The sequence below is a fragment of the Condylostylus longicornis genome, unplaced genomic scaffold, assembly GCF_029603195.1.
Source record: "Condylostylus longicornis isolate FDR11 unplaced genomic scaffold, ASM2960319v2 ptg000055l, whole genome shotgun sequence".
Lineage (NCBI taxonomy): Eukaryota > Metazoa > Arthropoda > Insecta > Diptera > Dolichopodidae > Condylostylus > Condylostylus longicornis.
Window position 1 is genome coordinate 554,968 of NW_026578024.1, and position 20,818 is coordinate 575,785.

The 20,818-nt window shown below is 28.5% G+C and overlaps 3 protein-coding genes across 4 annotated transcripts; 1 reads left to right on the plus strand and 2 right to left on the minus strand.

The window, feature by feature from the left end:
- Positions 1-4,067: 4,067 nt before the first annotated feature.
- On the minus strand, positions 4,068-5,186 carry LOC129611916 (uncharacterized). The gene is made up of 2 exons (XM_055525338.1): positions 5,025-5,186; positions 4,068-4,661 (listed from the first exon to the last, which is right to left on the minus strand). Exons 1-2 carry the CDS (start codon positions 5,184-5,186, stop codon positions 4,068-4,070), a joined length of 756 nt encoding a protein of 251 aa, XP_055381313.1.
- A 6,932-nt stretch (positions 5,187-12,118) lies between these two features.
- On the plus strand, positions 12,119-15,056 carry LOC129611703 (D-beta-hydroxybutyrate dehydrogenase, mitochondrial). 2 transcript variants are annotated; one of them, XM_055524977.1, is made up of 5 exons: positions 12,119-12,345; positions 13,798-13,976; positions 14,053-14,258; positions 14,338-14,699; positions 14,802-15,056. In XM_055524977.1, the coding sequence occupies exons 1-5, from the start codon at positions 12,236-12,238 to the stop codon at positions 14,908-14,910; spliced, it is 966 nt and encodes a 321-aa protein (XP_055380952.1). In that variant the 5' UTR covers positions 12,119-12,235; the 3' UTR covers positions 14,911-15,056. The 2 variants fall into 2 exon arrangements, with proteins under 2 accessions (XP_055380952.1, XP_055380953.1); XM_055524978.1 differs by having other exon boundaries at positions 14,830-14,959.
- LOC129611704 (TBC1 domain family member 7) lies at positions 14,706-16,748 on the minus strand. The gene is made up of 7 exons (XM_055524980.1): positions 16,460-16,748; positions 16,220-16,404; positions 16,111-16,163; positions 15,932-16,057; positions 15,633-15,858; positions 15,008-15,104; positions 14,706-14,944 (listed from the first exon to the last, which is right to left on the minus strand). The coding sequence occupies exons 1-6, from the start codon at positions 16,644-16,646 to the stop codon at positions 15,015-15,017; spliced, it is 867 nt and encodes a 288-aa protein (XP_055380955.1). The 5' UTR covers positions 16,647-16,748; the 3' UTR covers positions 14,706-14,944; positions 15,008-15,014.
- Between the last annotated feature and the right edge of the window lie 4,070 nt (positions 16,749-20,818).

The window sequence follows — 20,818 nt, forward strand, 5'->3', positions numbered from 1 at the left end:
GCTTGCTCGGAAAATTCAAATAAGAACAAATGAAAAGAGATTTTCTTTAATTTCCCTACATTCAAAATAAAACTTCGAAAATTTTCGGAAACAAAATATACATGTATACATATGTATGTATATATGTCTGAAAAATTTATACGAGTACATAAATATATTTAAATATTTTCAACTAAAACAAGATGATCGTGTAATTTTAGTTAATTTAACAATTTTAATATTTTTTCGAAATTGCTCTCATTGCAAGCAGTTTGGCGTTATTGTTATACATTTTGGTATGAGCTGTGGGGCACATAATATTGACAAAATGTATTAAGAACATATTGGATATTATATTATTTTTCGTTAATATAATATCCAATATGTTCTTATGTCGTTAATATAACACTTTATTATTCTCTATTTTATATGTCTTTTGAAATTACATACATACATGTGTACACTTTTTGTTTTCACCGATCACATTGTATGTATGCAATAAAGCAGATAATGTGATGGCACTAAAAATTTCTCATGTCAAGTGGGTAGAAAGCCAGTACTCCATGGTAGGAAATCGTAAATAAAGTATATTTGCTGAATATCAGTCTATCGATTTGCAAGGTTGTGTACTCGCATATCTCAATTTTCACTTTCCGATTTTGATGAGGACTATGTTACGGATTGATCAACTTTCGATACGGGTTTCGGCTAATAGACTTTAACTGCCAAATTTACATTTTTGCACATAAGTATACAAAGAAACTATAAACCATAATTAGCACAAGATTTAATATTTAAATTGAGAATGTTAAAACAATGAACTTATGAATTTTTTGCGAATGCCAGGGTTTCTAAGCTGAACTTTATTTAAGGAACGAACTTATTCGCCAACCTTATTAACGGAATTTCTTTAAATTTCGTATTTGGGTCTGCTCGCGGCCAAAACTAACCGACCATTTTAGGAAATTCAGATAGCATAAAGTGAACCTCTACTAAGAAGTGTTTAAATGGCAGTTTCAACTCGCGCCGGTTCCTCCTTGCAACCGTATGAGTAGATCGAATATATTTTAAACATATAAGACAAAAAAGTAGCACATGTGAAAATAAAAAGAGGTTAGAAATTAGCAATTACAAACACAATTAAATAAACAAACAATTTTAACAAGTTATATAATACTTAATATATAAAACAAACAATTTTATACAAGTTATTTATAATTTAACAAGTTATACAATTCAACAATTATATAAAAAAATCAAAATAACAATAAACATAAAACATATTAAAATTTTAAAACGTAGGAAAAATGCAAAAATTAATCATGTATGCACCATGTACATAAATATTTTTAAAAATTCCAGTCTTTGATTCCTTATACTGCTGAACCTGCAAGAATTTGGTAACTTACGATGAAATTTGAGAATTACTTCTTCTATTAGAAACAGTATAATTTTTTCTATTAAATTAGTTTTTTAAATTAGACGAAATTAGTTTTTTAAATTAACCAAGAGATTTCACATTCTTCAAATGTGCTAAAAAAATCAATTTAGAGTGACTAACCTGAAATTGTGAATTTAATAAATTTAGTAGTGACAGCCTTTTGTTCAAAGTTATTAGATTTATTTAACTTCTAATTATGGTTAAGATAACAGAAAACATCTTCCCGTCCACAATTATTGTATATGTACAAACTAATTTGCTTAAGTGATAAAAAAATTTTATATTTGTACATAGTAAATTTATTTTTATGCTTTTTTTCTGATATGCATCATAAACGTAAATGTAAAGAACTTTTAAATATTCTAATATTTTATTAATTTAAATATTTTTATCACTATATGTACATATTATATCGATCCATAAAAATAAATAAACATTAAAAATCTTTAATGTAATCTAAAAAATAAAAAAATATGTAAATATTAAATTTGTACATAGAAAATTATTCATATAATTTTTCAAAGTTTTGGAACAAGTTTTTTTATTGTGTAATATTAAAAACGGGGTACTCGTATTTTACTATCTACCAGTCAACGAACAATAATTATTTATTCCGAAATCATTTAAACTAATCCTAAGTTAATGCTTTGTGTAATTATAAGAAATTTTATATGTACAAATATTTACATTAATAGAAACCTATTTCAGTAAAAGAAAATTTTTACCTACATCCCCCCTCTAAAGATTATATCCGGCCAAAACCATAAAGATGCCATTTTTTAACTATTTATTGCAGCGAATCCATAAGCATTCTCAATTTTTGATATATTGCAAACGCAAAACAGCAGTGATTGACTTTTTCTACCTCAGTGTACCATATTTGAACTTTTAAAAAACAAAATGGCCGTTAAAATTTACCTATTTAATTGTAGAACTCTGAAATTTTAGCAGCTTTTAGACACCAGCAAACGTTTTCTAAATTTATGTATTTTGTTAAAAGAAATTTTTTTTCCACCTTCACCCCTTTCAAGTTATGGCCTCTCGAAAGTTATAAAATTTGAATATTTGAGACCCTATATTCCAAAACTGCAAGCTTTTCCAAAGTTCTATAAGTGTTAAGTATTATGTTAACGTCTCTTTCAATTGTTTTTATTTCAAAGATTGTCTACATTGCATGTCTTAAAAGTATGCAATCTTTGAAATACATTCGTATGTGAATGAAAGTAATTTTAATAATGTGGTACATAGATTATTTTTAAAAGCAGTATTTTCACTTGTTTAATAGAAAAGTGCTATATTACAAACCATTGCTTTTACTCAACTTTATTTTATTACCGTATATTTTTTTTTTCCTTTCAAACTCCTATTGAGGAGCATAGGGCTTCGATTAAACCTCTCCATCTCTCTCTATTTTGGGCGACAGATCTTATTTGCGCCCAAGTCTTGCCTGCAGCTGTTATTTCTTTTTCCATTGTTCTTCGCCATGTATTCTTAGGCCTGCCGATGTTTCTCCTACCCTGGGGATTTCATTCCAATGCCTGCTTTGCTATGGATAAGTATGTGGCCTACCCATCTATATTTTTTCTGTCTTATTTGGTTTTCTATCGGGTCTGTTTGCCAAGGGCCCATAGGTCGTTGTTTCTTATTCTGTTGGGCCAGAATATTCGGCATATGATGCGGAGGCATTTATTTGTGAAGACCTGCATTTTATTAATGTCTTTCTTGTTCATGAGCCAGGTTTCACTGCCGTACAACATTACTGACTTGACGCAGGCGTCGAAGACCCTCGGCTTGACATTCCTTGAAAGTTGTGTGGATTTCCAGATCTTCCATAGTCTAGCGAATGTCGCCCTAGCTTTTCTGAGCTTGTCTTCTATATCAGCACTTGCTCCGCCATCTGAGCTTATAATGCTCCCCAGGTATGTTAAGGTGGTTACATCCTCAATTGCTTCGCCATCAATCTCAAATGCTTGGTTGTTTGTGGCATTCATTCTGATGGTCTTTGTTTTTCTTGTGTTTTTTTGTAGGCCAACTTCGCAGTTCTTTAACTTTTCTAATTTTTGCTTCATATTTTCATATGTGTGTGTGAGGAGGCATACATTATCCGCATACTCAAGATCATCCAGCGTGTTGAAGATATTCCAGTTAATCCCATTTCTGATTTCATTTGTTTTCCTTATTATTTCATCTATAACAATGTTGAAAAGGACTGGCGAAAAGGGACAGCCCTGCCTAACTCCCCGGATTGTCGTTATGGGCTCACTTTGTCTTCCCTTGTGAAGAATCTGAGTCTCTGCATTTTCATACATCGCCTTGACAATTCTAATTATTTTGCTAGGGATTCCCCTTAGCTCTAGAGCTCTCCATATGGTATTTCTGTCTACAGTGTCGAAAGCCGTTTTGAAGGCGATGTAGAGCGGCGAGTTGAATTCCTTAGACTGTTCTACAATTATTCTTATTGTGTTGGTGTGTTCAATACAGCTTCTTCCTTCTCTAAAACACGCCTGTTCTTTTCGTAGTCGATTTTCTATGTGATCTTTAATTCTTGAGTGCAGGATGATGGGTAGTATTTTGATAACAGCATTGAGTAATGTGATGTCCCTCCAGTTGCTGCAGTTGCTAAGATCGCTCTTTTTTGGTAGCTTCACTATAATTCCTTTTTTCCATTCTTTGCATATATTTTCAGTTTGCCAAATTTTGATGACGATGGGCTCGTGTTTATATTGTTGTGTTCTTCGTTTCGACTTTTCCAGACCCCCGGACTGAAATCTGGAAACTGCGTGTTGGATGACTCATTGAAGTGCTCAACCCATCTCTCAATTTGTTTTTGTGTTTCTGTTATTATGTTGCCATTCTTATCTTTGATGGCATGTTCTTTGTTGAGACCTTTATTCGAAAGTAACCTTACTTTCTTATATAATTGTTTGGTGTTGTATTGTTCAGCTGCGACCTGTGCCTCTGCAGCGATGTTATTGTAGCATCTTCTTTTGTCATTTCTGGCTGCTCGTTTACCTTCTTTACAAATTCTTCTATGTTGTTCTCGCACCGCACTGTTGTGTGTGTCTGTAAGAAGTTTTCTTCTCAAAGCTCTTCTTCTATTGATTAACTCCCACGTATCGTCGGATATCCACAACTTCCTTTCTGAACTTACAGTCCCAACAACTTCTTCACCAGACCTTCTATATATTTTTTGGATTCCCTCCTCAGTTAGTGGAATCTCAGTGACGATGAGTTCCTGTACCTTTTACGACAACTCAAATCTCTTTGTTTCTGTTTTAAGTTCTTCAGTATTTAAGCATTTTCTTCTTCTAGTTGAATTTCTCGCTAGGGCTGATAATTTGAGTCTTATTTCACAGGCAAGTAGCATGTGATCCGTTTGAACATCTGGTACTCTCCATTTGTCTGTGAACAATTCGTTTAAACATCTGTGAGGACCTCCATTTTTTACTAATGCATATGTGGTCTATCTGGTTCCTTGTTACACCATCTGGAGATGTCCAAGTGTATTTGTGAATATCTTTGTGTGGGAACAGTGTACCTCCTATTACTAGATTATGTTCTCTACATAAGTCTCTTAATCTTTCACCATTGTTGTTTAGCACACCAAGTCCATGTATTTCATGGCTGAACATTCTTCTTCGGGATTCCTTTGTCCAATTTTTGCGTTGAAATCGCCCATAAGTATCAGAATGTCTGTGCGAGGTATCTTACATATTGCTGCCGTTAATTGCTCATATATCTCGTTCTTCTCATTTTCGTCAGCCATTTCTGTTGGTGCGTAGCAATGAATGATTGAAATCTTCTTAATTCTCGAGTTTAGTCTAATGGTGATCAGTCTGTTGGATATGGGTTCCCAGCTTATCTCTATTGTCTCCGGAATATATGAATTGGTTACCTTCATTCACATAGCCAAGAATGCTGATTCTGTACCTCCTCATTTCTTTTTCTACTTGGTCTACACCAACCGTATATTTGGTTGGTGTAATTTATTTTAGGTTTAAAGGCATTTACACATGTACTTTGCATTTCAAAAAATATCTTATAAAAACTCGCTAAAAGTGTGTACCCTACAGCTTACAAATTCGTACGGGTATCACAGGGTTGACACGATCCACTCTATTTTTTCTCGTTTTTCACTAATTAATTCTTTCTAATACAATTTATAAAATAGACCATTAAAATTAAAATTCGTCACTGTATCCATTTACTGATAATCTTAAATAGAAAATGAATATGCTGGCATTGAAAAGTTGGTATACTTTTAAAAAACATTTTATTTTGATGTTGTATATAGATACATACATACATATATATATATATATATATATACGAGAAAGAAGTGCCATCATATAAATACTAACAGCCTGTTCGTGTATCTCATTTTTTATTCACTTTTTATTCACTTTCAAATCAGAATTCTCAATATTTTCTAATTGATATTTCACTTTTCCAATAAGATTACTCATTTTTTCAATTGACGATTATCGACTGAATATCTCACTTTCAAAAACAAAAAAAAATTTCGTATGCATTTTGGAAAAAAACGAGATACGCAATACCAAATAATTCTTCTTACTCGAAAATAACAGTATAAAAGTATATGAAAGTTACTCACTTTCTTCTCGCTATCCGACCTAAATAACGATATAGCCGATCAGGCCCGAAATTGTTTAGCAGCAGAAATATCCTTTGGTTCTAAAATACTCTGAACAAACTAAAAATGGGAGCTCAGTGAAAAGTAATTTTTTTGCACTACCAGTCTAACAAGCAAAGCAAGTCTTTTCATATAAATAAATACGTCATTCATCATGTAATATATGTATGTATATATCCAAGAATATCCTCACCTGGCAAATTCGTTTTTAAAATTACCAAATGACAACTGACAGCTTACTGTTTCTTCTTCAAATATTCTTATTTATTACCCAACAACCATTAACATTTAGATTTAGAACATTATACATACGAAAAAACGTGAACATTTTATTTTTCTACTTTTCAACTTTTTAAATTCTACTTTCCAGTTTTTTTGGATGAGAAATTTTTACTTTTCAGTTTCTAAGAAAAATGTACTGAAAATTACAAAATCTATAAAAATATTAAAGTAGGTACAAAAACCAAATAGTAAAATTATAATTTCTGACTTGAACCTATACGCTTTTTATAAAACTGAAAAATAGAAATTTCCTTTAAAAAATTTTATTAAAAAACATTTTTATGTATATAATGTATTTATTAAAAATCCAAGCGCAAAAATTCAAAGTATATCTATTAATAAGTAGCTCGATTCTGCGTTTACATCACACTAATGCCAATATTTGTGTACAAAAAATACCCTTAGTCACTCACCAATATTTGTATACAAAAAATTCCCTTAGCTAAAAGAGTTAAGCAGTATTCCTTTTTATTTTCATTTTTATACACATAAGAATTTTTGGGAGAGGGAAAAGATACGCAATAGATATCTATATTTATCGTATATGAAATATAGGAAAAAATATTAAGAATTTTAAAAGCGGGAGTTTTATTTCTGTAACTTATTCCAGTACAAGTTGGCAAAAATGGTGTATTCATATTATAAAAACGAAGCGATTTAAGAACAAAATTTCACTATTAAAAAAAAAAAATATAGTTTACATATTATATGCATATATTTTGAAAAAGACAAATAATATTAACAAAAAACTTAAAATTTGTAATTAGTAATTGCCATTACATTCATTGTAATATAAACTATGAATTTTTTCAATAGATATCTATATTTCTCGTATATGAAATATAGGAAAAAATATTAAGAATTTTAAAAGCGGGAGTTTTATTTCTGTAACTTATTCCAGTACAAGTTGGCAAAAATGGTGTATTCATATTATAAAAACGAAGCGATTTAAGAACAAAATTGCACTATTAAAAAAAAAAATATAGTTTACATATTATATGCATATATTTTGAAAAAGACAAATAATATTAACAAAAAACTTAAAATTTGTAATTAGTAATTGCCATTACATTTATTGTAATATAAACTATGAATTTTTTATTTTTAATTCAATTTTGTTTTAAAAATTTATAACAAATATTTCTTATGAATATACATACATACACGCCTATCGGTAATAGGCATTTTTTTTATAAGTTGCTTAATTTCTATGCCTTGTCTACAATGCGGTTTGACGTAAAATCAGCTCGAAACTCAAGCTGCATTCTTACTATGTTAGCTTAAAAGCCCAAAAACGATGTTTAGCTATTAAATTTCAAATCTTTATTAACATTTCAAGTCAAGTAAGCGACCTGAGTGAAGCCGACTTCAGGTAAAGTAATGTTTATATAGACAATAATAAGCTTGAAGCAGCCACATAAACGGGGTACATACATATTGCTACATCATATTTTGTATCTCCTTGATATTAGTATGTACCGTATAACAAAGTATGTAAATTGTATAACAAAGTATATGTATAACAAAGTAACAAAATTTATAACTATTACTTCCATACATTCTAATGTTTTTACCTAACTTTTGTGAAATGAAAAATAAATTTTGTTGTTATCAAAATAAAAATAACAAAACTTTTACCTAACTTAATTTAATTTTATTTCATTTCGATGTTTTTGATACACTCGTTTGTTTACAATATTTTGTTTCTTTCTTGCCTACACAACTTTTATTACCATCTATTTCTAAAAAAAAAGGAATATTTTAAGAATTTGGAAGCAAAGTGCAAACGAAAACTAACAGAATGGAACGACTCAAACTACTTATTAATAGATATACTTTGGCAAAAATTTACAAATATTTTTGTTAGAGATACATATCGTCCCAACATAATTACATACATAAATGTTATAATTCAAACATAATTTTATCAGTATCATATGCACAGCCATCTTTATATAAGACTTGACAATACACCATCTACTAATGCATTCATACGGTGTATTGAAAATTGATCATCGTACTTTTTGTTAAGAAATTTATTTTATATTAAGTATTTTCGAATAAATTAGAAATGTTGATGTGGTGATTTGGGATGTTTGTAAAATAAAAAACGATTAAATACAAAAAATATACAGAATTTATTTTATTTCATTTAAATATTAAAAAAAATTAAATTTCTTGTTCTTACAAACTAGTTACTTATTACAGGTAACAAATTACGTTATAATAATGTATACGTAACAAAATTGTTTTTGAAAAAACTACATGACATATTTACATAAAAAAATAAAATTTTTAATCAATATTTCTTAAAACTAGTTATATTTGATGAGAAAAGCAATTAATTTTAGGACATAAATGTGCCTATGTATTCAAATAAATTCACAAAATTTTTTAATTTTCTTTATTAAAGATTAAATTACATACTTATTTAAATTGTTAAAATCTTAACATTAGTAGGTACTTGATTAAATTATATTTGCCACAGGCAACAAAATAAAATTTAAAGTTCCAATAAAAATACTTCGGTGGTGTAGAACTCCTTTTTCCTAATGCTTGTGTCCATTTGTCCCTGATGACTTCGTTCTTTGGCAAAGTAAATGTAAATATAGCATTTACGTTCTCCTTTTCTCGTAGACTATTGCTTCTGCATCCTTCGACGCAACACTTTCGGGGCATTTCTATTTATATGAAGGTAATCAAATATACTATTATATTTTATTTAAACATTATAATTAAAACTTTTAAAAGTACACCAATTCTTACTAATTTATTAAGTGAATTTTCTTTTTAAATAAATTTTAGTACTATTTTTTCAAAATCCACCTGTTTCATACCAAATGTGACTAACAAAAGAAAACACATAAAGTATATTATAGGAGTCTGATACGATTTAATTTTTAATTTTTTTTTCAAAAGAATACTGTTTTCTTTTATTATAGAAATATAGTTACATATATAAAATATTACATATAGTTAATATGTAATATTTTATATGAGCAATAATGTGTAGACACACACATTCATAGATACTTTTTTTAACGAACAATAGGTTTTGTCGTAAAAAAAGTTTCTATATCTTTACCCTTCTTTTTTGTGAATGTGTGTGTTAAGACTTCAAGTGTATTTATATATTGTAGTATTGTATTCAAGTGTATTTATAATATATTGTTTTTCCTTTTTTTCAAAAATGATTAGTTTTGCTTACTTTCATTTCGATTTCTTTGAAAAAATTGACTAAAACCTAACAATGTTTATATTAAATATATTTCGAGTTTTTTACTCATTTTTTTGAACCGCCATGTCAGGCAACGTATCTGAGAGAATTGAGAATAAACAATAATAATACACTGAATAAAAAAAAAATGGGGCTATAATTTTTAGTAATGTCTTTATAAACAAGTCCCAATGCTCAGAGAGAAACTTGAAAGCACCACCTTATTTGATATGGGTTTTTTTAAATCGAAGTGGCTATTTTTTGAGAAGAAATATTAAAATAAATTCACACTTATTATAAAGCAGGTAAAATTTAGAAAATATATTTGAAAAATCAAGAAAAATCAAGTGGTGTCAAGTTGAAAATATAATTAATGAAAGATAATTATTAAATATTGATATAAATACGTAGTAAAGAAAAACTTTTAAGAGGGAATTAGAAAATAATATCTAAAATACAATCAAATATTATTTTTTAAATACAAATTTTATATACACTTCTAAATTTTACCTCTATTTTACCTCTCTGGCGGTAGATTTTCAAGTTTCTCTCTGAGTATTGGGACTTGTTAAATATAAAGACATTACTCATAGTATTTCCAGTAAAACGAGTTGAATGTATTTAAAAGCATGTATGTATGTATTTAAAAGCATTTTAATATTTTTATACAAACTAACATACACTAAATATTTTTTTCGTTTAAGCTGGATTCATTGGTTCGTCGCTTTTGCGACGAGCTGATATATTTTATATGAAAATTTGAATTTTTGACATTCTTTTTATTTTCAGTACAGCTGTTTTTCTCTCTCTCTCAAAAAGTTGAATTAACTTCAACTTTAGTGCGGAGGTTTTTTAAAAAGTCAAATTTACGTTTACTGAACTATTACAATCACATATGTATAATTCTTGCCAAAAAAGTAATAAATGCATCATAATAAAAAAAACGATCAGCTTTTTACAGACGAACCAATAAAAAATCAAGAGAAAAAATAGTTCGACTACAAATAGCTCAGCTCGTAAACGGTGAACCAATGAATTCAGCTTTAGTAATATGTACATATAATAAGGAATCTGTCACTGACATTCGTATATGTTTTTAGTTAATGCTTCTTTTACTTTTCTTTCTTAGATTCTTAAATTAAATTAGGGCGGACCAGTCTACTGACCAATTTTTTTTGGCCGAACCGTATTTTGATTTAATCAGTTATTTGAGACGACTTTGAGAGAAGTATTGACACCGACCTTTTGTTTATTCGTGATGGGATTAGGAATTTATGATTTCTAATCATTGGTCAAATTTTACGTTGCAGCTGTAAATACATACTATCTAAATTTCTTTGTTTTTTAATTTTGACATTTTATTTGAAACAAATTTTAATGCTTGGTAAAAAAAAATATCAATTTAACGTGAAATCGGTGGGAGAAAAATTAAAAAAAACATTGCTCTGAAGTTGCAGTTTCCCATAGCAAATTTCAAAACTGTTCCAATACATCCATCCAATGGTTGATTTTTCCGAAACAAAATTTTTTTAGGTATAGGTTCTCTTTGCTTCTAAAGAGAAGTAAATCAGTTTTGATAAAGTTTACATACGCACTTTATCAAAACTGATTTTCTGTTATATTCGCACGAAATATATGTACATAAGTATGTATTAGCAAAAATAAAAGTATTTTTTTCCGAATAAAAGGGAGTTTTCTTTCTAGGAGCTCAAAAAATAAAAATTCAACTATTGCAGCTTAAACAGCCTTTATGTACCAAAGCGTTACACATTCAGTACATAAATTTTATAGACCCTTGTTTTCCATCGTTATTTTTCTGTTTAGTTAAATTTCACAAAAAATTGTCACAACTTCGCGTTCCAACAAAATGACGACCGTAACATAAACATACATATGTATGTATATATGTACATTATGTATTTAATATTTTCCTTTTTTTTACAATCTCTAGATATGACTATATGAGACTATGAGATTAAAAAAATTACTTGATTATTCGACGGGAACCGGACTCTGATAAATCCAAAAACATCATCAAAAATTTTAGAACCTCACCTCCTGTGCATAGATACATACATATGTAGCCCTTCTGTTTCTCGCACTTCAACCCAAGTTCGAATAATATTAAACTATGAATTTTAAAGTGGGATTCAGTGCTTCATCGTGTTCGAATTGAATTAAAAATTTTAAATATAAATCGATATTTTACAAATTTATACATAGAGTGTTTTGCACCTCCACATTTATATTTTGTAATATTAGCAATATTTTGAATTACACAATTATTAATTATTACACAAATCAAACAAATAAATATGGAAGGACGAGCATATCCAGTTTTCACATCCCTGTCGCGTAACAATTTTGAACACAAAAAAAAAAGAAAACATTCTTGAAATACAATTGATGACTAGAATTCTTTCAAGCTCAGCTTAAAGTATGTAAGCATGTATGCATGTATTACATGAATGTACATAGTTACTTATGTATGTATGAATGAATTAATAAAATTCCGCTCTTCGCGTTAGTTATATTTGTATCTTGTTCTGTGTTGTATCTGATATATTCAATTCATATATATACGGATCGCGAATTATTTCAATTAAAAAATTATTGCTGCGATAGCATTATAACACTATCAAGTTTAAAAAATATTTTTGAAATGAATTTAAGAGCTCTATTTTCAAATATTTTTTTCAGATCTGCTCCAAAGCTTGCAAATAATTTGCCAAAAAAATGCTTGCTTATATCTGGATGTGATTCTGGGTTGGGGTATGTATTACTGATATGTACTTAAATTTATGCATATGTATGTACATATGCATGGTAAGTCCTTATATCGAGGTGACAGAAGTATGTATTATAATATATACATATATGTATACATAAGTATGTACCAATTATTGTTTTTATAACAAACAGGAAAAAATTACGTTCGCGCAATCTACCTACTCATGCTTAGTTTCGGTTGACATTATAATAACAGAACAAATTTGTAATAACACTAAGTATATAGTTGGCTTTTTTAAATTAAAAGCTTAATTTTAAAATATTTAATGCCTACATACATACATAAGTATATCTATTATAAAATTCAAAACTCAAAAAAGTTGTGTTAAAATCGGGGACATAAGAACAAAAAAGAATGAACTTTAAAACTAATATATGTATATGTACATAAACATACATACAAATTTTACATATCGGCGGATGAGTGCAATTTGATCCACACGCCATAATTTTTGAAAAATTCTTAAAATATTTTTTGTTTAGTTAAGTACATATGTGAAAAAAACAAGTAAGGTGAAAAAGAGATGGATCAAAACGACAACGGCGTATCTACGAAACTAAATGAGATAACGAAAAACTGATTATATAATGCTGAAAAATCGTCGTTGAAAACCTATGAAAGTTTTCTTAAGTCAGAAATTTCGAAAGTGGCATATTGATCAAAATAGCACTCAGCCGACGATATACCGTTTAAAATTGATATTTTGTGATAATATGATAGTTCCAAGCTTAATTTTGAGTTAATTTTGTGTTGCTGTAAGAATACAAGATAGTTCTTACATTATAAGATTATACACTCATCCCTCGCTTTATGGAACTAATATGTTCCGGAAATGTTGCCCGTAAATCAAATCTTTTTACTACATTACGTTACAACCACATAATTTTTTACCTAAACTTACATGGGTACATATATTTCTTGTTAATTTGCAAAAATTATAAGGATATTGTTATTTGATTTTATTAAATTGTAATTTTTTAGACTACTTTTTTTTTGCATTTTAAAAATGTTTTGTTAATCGATTTTTTTTTCCATAAAAAGAAACTTTGATTTAATTTTTGAATTCCGTATAACGAGCTTCGGTTAAGCGAGGGAATAGTTTTCTTACATTATATAAGTTTATGTATGTACATACATATACTTATATAACATATGTTCATACATATGTATGTATGTACTTTTCTTACATTATAAAATCATTACGGCTATACTGTTAGAATTAACGTCAGGAAATGTAACAAAAATATCTGCTGAAAACTAATAAACAGGATTCGAAAAATTATAATATAAAAAAGTCACCTTTCATATTTAGATTTGCAGTACTATTACTTACATATGTATGTACATATATTTCAAATAATTAAATTATCAAACAATTTTATGTTTATTTAAACATTTACAATATTATTATAATTTTATTACAATTTTTACAGCTTTAATTTGTCATTATTTTGTTCAAAAGCATTAAAAATTACCGTAGTATCCGGCTGCCTTAGCATAAATTCGGATGGTGCCAAGTTATTAAAAAGGGAAAAAAATATTATACCAATTGAACTAGACTTATTGAATCCTGAAACAGTTCAAAACGCATTTCATACGATAAATGGATTAGGTGAGTGCAAATATATACCTCGCCAGCAGTAAATTTAGTAGAATGGAAGTAAATTTTATTATATTCTGTTATGTAGTATTAAATGGGTATCAATTATCAGCCATAGTTAATAATGCTGGTATAATGTGTTTTGGAGAATTTGAATGGCAAACTCCAGATATATTTGAATCACAAATCAATGTTAATCTTCTAGGGACCATGAAACTAACGCACAAATTTCTTCCCCTAATAAGAACTCAAAAAGGAAGAATAATTAATATAACAAGTCACTGTGGATTTCACGTAAGTTAAAAATACATCAATACATACATAAGTAACAGAAAAATAGGGGAAAAAGAATAAAACTCTTGCAAAACCTTAGAGTTTGCCCAGCTTAAGTGCTTACTCGGCTTCAAAAAGCGGTCTTAAGTCATGGAATGATGCTTTACGAATGGAAATGTCAAAATATGGGGTCAAAGTAATAAACTTCGTACCAGGGTCGTTTATAATGTTAAGTAATATCACTGCTAAACAATGCATCTATGCAAGCATTATGAGGGATAAATTTAATGATGAACAAACTATATTTTACGGAAGATATTTTGAACAGTATAACGATTATCTACGAAGTTTATCAAAATGTAAAGCTCCGTGTGAAATAGCTGATAACATTTTATACAAAAAGTTTCAAAAGGCTTTGCTTTCTGAAAATCCAAAAACGATTTACATCCATGAACCGTGGAGGTAAAAATTCTCATTTTTAACATCTTCTGTATGCATATATATCACAATATGCACACATATGTGTATATGTATATTCTTTTTTTTTTAATATATTATTTTTAGGTACAAAATTTATTACTTTTTGTTTAAGATCTTCCCTGTAAGAATTGTTGACTGGTTGACACAAAAATTTGTTTCCATGCCAAAATATATACCAAAGGTTAATAATTAACTTGTTTCCTTTTTTTTTACAAACCAACTTGTAACTAAAATTAAAATAAAAATTTGAGTTAGTATTTTTTAAAAAATTAAGTAAAACCAAAAATGACTTTAATTTTAGTGAACCATAAATTCGGAATGACTTTTATTATTTTGCCATAATTCTATTGCCTTATTTACTATCAAATCATCTTGGTCTTCTTTTTTCTAAAATTATAATTAAAATGGCTTTGTAATATTAGCCTATATATGATGTTATCTGTCGGAGAAATAATTTTCATTGATTTTCACATTATATTTTTCAACCTAAAAATAGGAAAATCACGGCACCCCTGCTTACATTAGATTTAATAAAGCCAACACATCAAAATACAATTTTACACTTATTTCTACTGTTTCAGAATTTAAATTACTAAAACTGTGATATTAATTGATATAAAATAGAACTATAGAATCACAAACTATAGTTTCTGAAATGTAGCACATTTCAGAAACACATTATTAAAAACGTTGCACATTAGTAAAAAGCGTTTACTGTACATATTAGTAAAAAGTATTTACTAATATTTACTGTTTCGTCTTTGCAAATTAGTAAAACTCTAGCTGCAGTGCATAGTGGTTTGTATACTGAAAAATCAAATCCTTATATATGTAATATATACATACAATATATATAATGTAATTCATTCTCGAAAACATTCCCCGACAGACCTTTAATACTACTATTTATTTTACTTTTTCAATTAATTCTCTTATCTGCTGAGCATTGGTGCATTTCATCAAATTAATTTTTAAAGTCTTTAAGATTACTAGCAGTACAAAAACAACAATTTTCCTTGATCCGCCACATATTTTATCCCAAACTCTAATCAAAGCTGTTTCGCTAATTATTCCTGAAAAACAGCCGGTGTACCATTTTTCCAACGGCAAGTTATTTAAAATATTATGCTTTTCTAAATAACTAAATTAAAAGTTATATTAAATGTACATTGTATATATGTATATACACTGAAATATAAATTATGTATGCTTACGTAAATATTGTAGTATCTTCCTTTTCCAAAATATTTAAAGTTAATTCTTTCAGCTTAGAAAATTCACTCCTTATTTCATTAGTAAATTGAAAAAACTCCTTTGTTATCCAATAAATTTCTACATCGCTGTAAATAAACCAATCGTATAAATTCCAGTGAAATTACAGTAAGCATATTACCTTTCAAACACTTGCAGCAATGTTTCTGCGATATCCACAAATTGAGTTTCTTCCTGCATTAAAAAATTTCCGTTAGATAAAAATTTTTTTTATTTCTATAAATACTTACATATATATTAAAATCTGGATGCAATTTCCTTGTTTCCAAAAGCCACATCACATAAAAAACTCTAGCTTTAGGTGTTTTATCATTGATATACCTCATAATGTTCACAGCTTGAAATATGTCTACATAGACTGCGATCCGCTGCTCCATAACGTACTTTGTGGAATCGGGATAAACAGGCCAAACACCTTGTAATTAGATTTTTTAAATATTTCATGAAATAACAACTGCAGATATAAGTACCAAGTATTATATTCCATAGTAGCGACCTCTGTGCAGCAGGGACACTAAAACTTAAACAAAATTGTTTCAATTTAATTCTATTAAAAGGTTTATCTTTTAATAAAATATTCAAAGACTTTTTTTCTTCAACACTTCTGCAACCAACTTTTTCATAGTAGGTCGAACGAAAATTTCTCTCATCCGTCATTACAAAAATAGTAAAATTCTTTCAGGTTTTGTTACAATATACAATATACATTTATATCTATTTGATTATCCGCAAATTCTTTAACGTCAAAATTTTGTTTTCAGTCTGCAAACTGTCTGACGTATAAAACTTTTATAGACAGAAATGTAGTAAACTTTTTACCCGTAATTGACTATGAATTTTGATCATCCGTAAACGTCAAAACAAAAAAAAAATTTTTTTAGATTTAAAATAATTTTATACTTACATATTAAAAATTAACAAAAAAAATATTTTTTATATTATTTTTAATGTAATGATAGTCACTCAATACATCAAATTTATTTACTGAATTACTACGTCAGACTGTCTGCATGTAAAAAAAATCTACATTTAAGAATTTAAACTTTGACTGAAAGTAAAAACGCAGTAGAGTATTCGTAAACTCAGACAACTCAGATTTTGTAAAATTTGACGTTAAAGAATTTACCATATGATAGATCGAGATCACAAACAGTGTTGGGATATTTGGTCTTGTAAATTGCGCTAGATGAGGCAAAATACAAATACATTTGTTCCAAATTTCAAAAACTGGGTAGTTCATAAGAATATAACAAAAAACAAACAGTTTTTAATTCATTTAATTTATTTTACACAGCTGTAGATATGTAAATATATGATACCAATTTTTTAGTCTTAATATTCAAAGTAAGAAAAAATAAGAAGTTACAAAACTCAAATCAGTAGCAATTGTTGAATAAAATAAATACGTTATTTTATTCAACAATTGCTACTGATTTGAGTTTTGTAACTTCTTATTTTTTCTTACTTTTGAAACTTTTGAACCTTTTTTTCAAAGATTTTTCAAAAATGCATAATTTTTTAAAAGCTCAATGCAAAACCGAAATCCGTTATGCCAAATTTGATATCAAAAATGGTTATGTCCCAAAACTGATCATACACAGTTTCAATCAGGGAAATGCTATGTGCGTTAACCCTATAATAATACAATTCGGTAAGCTGGATTCATTAGTTCGTCGTTTTTGAGCTGAGCTATTTAAAGTCGAACTATTTTTTATCATTTATGCAGACGAAAAAAGCTGATCGTTTTTTTTGTTATATAATGCATTTATTACTTTTTTGACAAGAACTATATGTTATTGTAATAGTTCGGTATATATAAATTTGACGTTTTAAAAAAGCCTCCGTACTAAATTTGAAGTTGATTCAACTTTTTGAAAAAAAGCTGTACTAAAAATAAAAAGAATGTCAAAAATCTAAAATTTAATCTAAATCAAAAATTTTCATGTATAATACAGCAGCTCGTCGCTTAGGTTGAGTTCAAGTTTGCAGATCTTAAAAAGTAGTTCTTATGTTTTCAGCGCTATTCTGCAAAAGAAAATTCAAAAACTGAAAAAAAAAGTTCTGAAAATAAAAACGTCCCACTGCAACCATCTGTTTTTGACATTTCAATTTTATTTTGTCATTTTAGTTTTAAACCTTGGTGTTGGTATGTTAATATTATTAATTTATTTTAAAAAAAAAATTAATAAAAAATGGATACGGATGGCAAGAAAAAGATAAAGGAAAGTAATTTTCTCTTAAACAACATCTTACTAAGCAGCTTCCAAAAAAAACTTAACAGAATAAAACATCGAAATTTTTTACAACAATCTACTTTTACTACCACTCAAATTTTTTACTACTCCCCACATCACACTCCTCTTTCTACGCCCCGAGCAGGAGTCGTTTTCTAATTTCAGTCTTTCAGTTATGAGGAGTTTGGTTTCTGCACTGGACCATCTTTTTATGCTATTTTCTTCATCCTCAAATCTCAATAATAAGAAAACCATTTCAAATTTATTGAAAAATTGAATTTTGATAATGTAGATATGTACTTACATGTCCTCACTAGTCTCGAGTTTTTCAGACATTATACAATTTTGAAAATTAGCAAGTTTTTTTTTTAGAAGAAACTATTGAATTTTGTTTTAGAAGAAACTATTGAAATTTATTGAAAATTTTTGAACAAAGTTAAATTTTTTTAAAGAAATTAAAAAATTTTAAGCGGTCTTATTACGCGGTCTTATTTCATACTATTAATATTTAAGGTTATATTTTTTTCTTATTAATGACAGCACAAATTTAATGCTGCAAATGCTGCTGAAGTTCTTTTCAAGTTCTAAAAGCAAAAACGTGCTACTTTTTGCAGTATAAATACAAAACCGCACTGCATTTGTAGAACTTCATAAGATCTGCGAACTTGAACTCAACTTTAATTGACGAACAAATAAATCCAACTGTAGTATTTACAAAAGCAACTGAAACTAGATTTCTGTATCTTAACATATGTATATTTGCTTGATTGCATATTTTTGTCGTTTGTTTATATTAAAATGCATTTAGTAATTTTTTAATGGCTTTCACAACGCCGTTACGACTAGCAGAAATACAGGCTTGGATTTTAAGAGAGAGTGGCATTTCACAGCTGGCGAATTTGCACGTATTCTTATAGAAGCTATTTATTTTAAAAAAACCTTGCTTAACAGAGCCTGTTCATTTTTTAAGGTTTCAATAAATGGTACACTACAAGAAAAAAAAAACGTGTTTCGTTTATATTTTCAGATTTGAGAAACTGCACATTTGATATTAACAAATTTGCTAATTCTGTATGATATGTCTCCAGTAATACTTCGAGACTATCGGTGGACTATATGATTATTTTAAGTCTTTGTGAAGTTACTAGTATGGGACATATCTAAGTGATGTTCTCATAATATGTTTGGTAATCCTTAAAGGTTTTTGATTCCATCAGCTCTAAGTGTAGGGATGGTTATCCATTTTAACTATAATTTTCCAACAGATTATTCAGAGATGACAAAACTCTAGTTTCTTCGTCTGCCACTTTTCGGATGCTAATGCTTCGGTTGGTGAAAATGATATACTCCAATTTTGGACTATGCGTATTGAATCTTTCGAAATTCCTGCGATTTTCTTTGGGCGGTTTGGCCTGGTCTTATCCTTTTAGGTAGCTCTTTTATGAGGCTAGGTTATTGTTGATCGATCATCAGCCGTTAAGGGCGCGTAGGCTTGCTGCTGGAATAGTTTTTATCCATCACCTTGTGTTGGGGTCCATTGTGGCTGCTTCCTTGTAACAGCGAGTTTTTATTAGTGATAATGTAGGGAATCTTAAGTAAGTTTAATTGTATAATGTTCGCTATAATTTTACTGATTATGAAATAAGTGAGCCAGTGACTAGAGTGCTGGGTTGTGTTAAATCTAATTTTTTGGTATTTGATCCTAATATTTGTAAGCGTACTCTTAGTGTAATTTAAGGCTTTTTCTAAACGTTTTTATGTAATTTAAATTTATAGTAATATTCGTTTTACTTGTTTGTTTTTATTTATATATTTTTTCTTTCTTATCGCGTTTTCTAGTATTGTTCATATTTTTCTTGACGTTTTCTAGTATTGTTCATACTTTTAAACTTGAGTTTGGTGGTTGAACATCTCAGTTTTTTTATTTTCTTTTATTTGCGCTCATCATTTTATTTTAATTGCCTTTCTTCTCCTCCATCTATTTAACCTACATCATCCACTCCTTTCCCCTCCCTTCCTCGTAATTTCTATTGCGCTTGTTTGCTTTAACTGATAGTTGCTTAGTTGCAACTAAATAATGTTTTTTTTTTGGCGCCTTTTAGCAATATGCTGAATGTTTGATCTAAGCAACAGTTGTTCGATATTATGTTCGTTTTTATAATACGAGACAGCTTGAAACAACGAATTTTTTATTATAATTTATAAAAGAAATTTTTTATTATAAAATTTAGAATTATTTATACATAAAAGCATTTTATAATAATTATAAAGTGTTACAACAATAATTATTAAATTATATAATTATATAATATAAGCGGGTAGAAAATATGCAGAAAAATGTCAATCAAAGCAAAGTAAGTGATTTTTATAGAAAAGTTAAGCAAGAAAAAAGGGGATAATAAGAGAAAAGGGATAAAAATAAAAACGGAGTGATACTTACAGAAGAAAGAAATAGATAGATGGCAAAAATTTTTTTTTATTCCTGTTTCGCTCCTGGGAGGAGCACAGGACTGACGCACGATATTGTAGACAAACATGAACACAAGTTTTTTACATCATTGAGTTTTACTAGATAGGTGACGAGAGATAACAAGA

Excerpts from the sequence above, each read along its gene's own strand:
- LOC129611703 (XM_055524977.1), top strand. The coding sequence starts at position 12,236 with ATGAATTTAAGAGCTCTATTTTCAAATATTTTTTTCAGATCTGCTCCA. Across the intron at positions 13,977-14,052 it reads TCATACGATAAATGGATTAG|TATTAAATGGGTATCAATTA; the intron begins GTGAGTGCAAAT and ends TCTGTTATGTAG. Across the intron at positions 14,259-14,337 it reads CAAGTCACTGTGGATTTCAC|AGTTTGCCCAGCTTAAGTGC; the intron begins GTAAGTTAAAAA and ends GCAAAACCTTAG.
- LOC129611916 (XM_055525338.1), bottom strand. The coding sequence starts at position 5,186 with ATGGCTGACGAAAATGAGAAGAACGAGATATATGAGCAATTAACGGCA. Across the intron at positions 4,662-5,024 it reads CCATGAAATACATGGACTTG|GTACAGGAACTCATCGTCAC; the intron begins GTGTGCTAAACA and ends TTGTCGTAAAAG.
- LOC129611704 (XM_055524980.1), bottom strand. The coding sequence starts at position 16,646 with ATGACGGATGAGAGAAATTTTCGTTCGACCTACTATGAAAAAGTTGGT. Across the intron at positions 16,405-16,459 it reads ACTATGGAATATAATACTTG|GTGTTTGGCCTGTTTATCCC; the intron begins GTACTTATATCT and ends TCTAATTACAAG. Across the intron at positions 16,058-16,110 it reads TTGCTGCAAGTGTTTGAAAG|CGATGTAGAAATTTATTGGA; the intron begins GTAATATGCTTA and ends GTTTATTTACAG.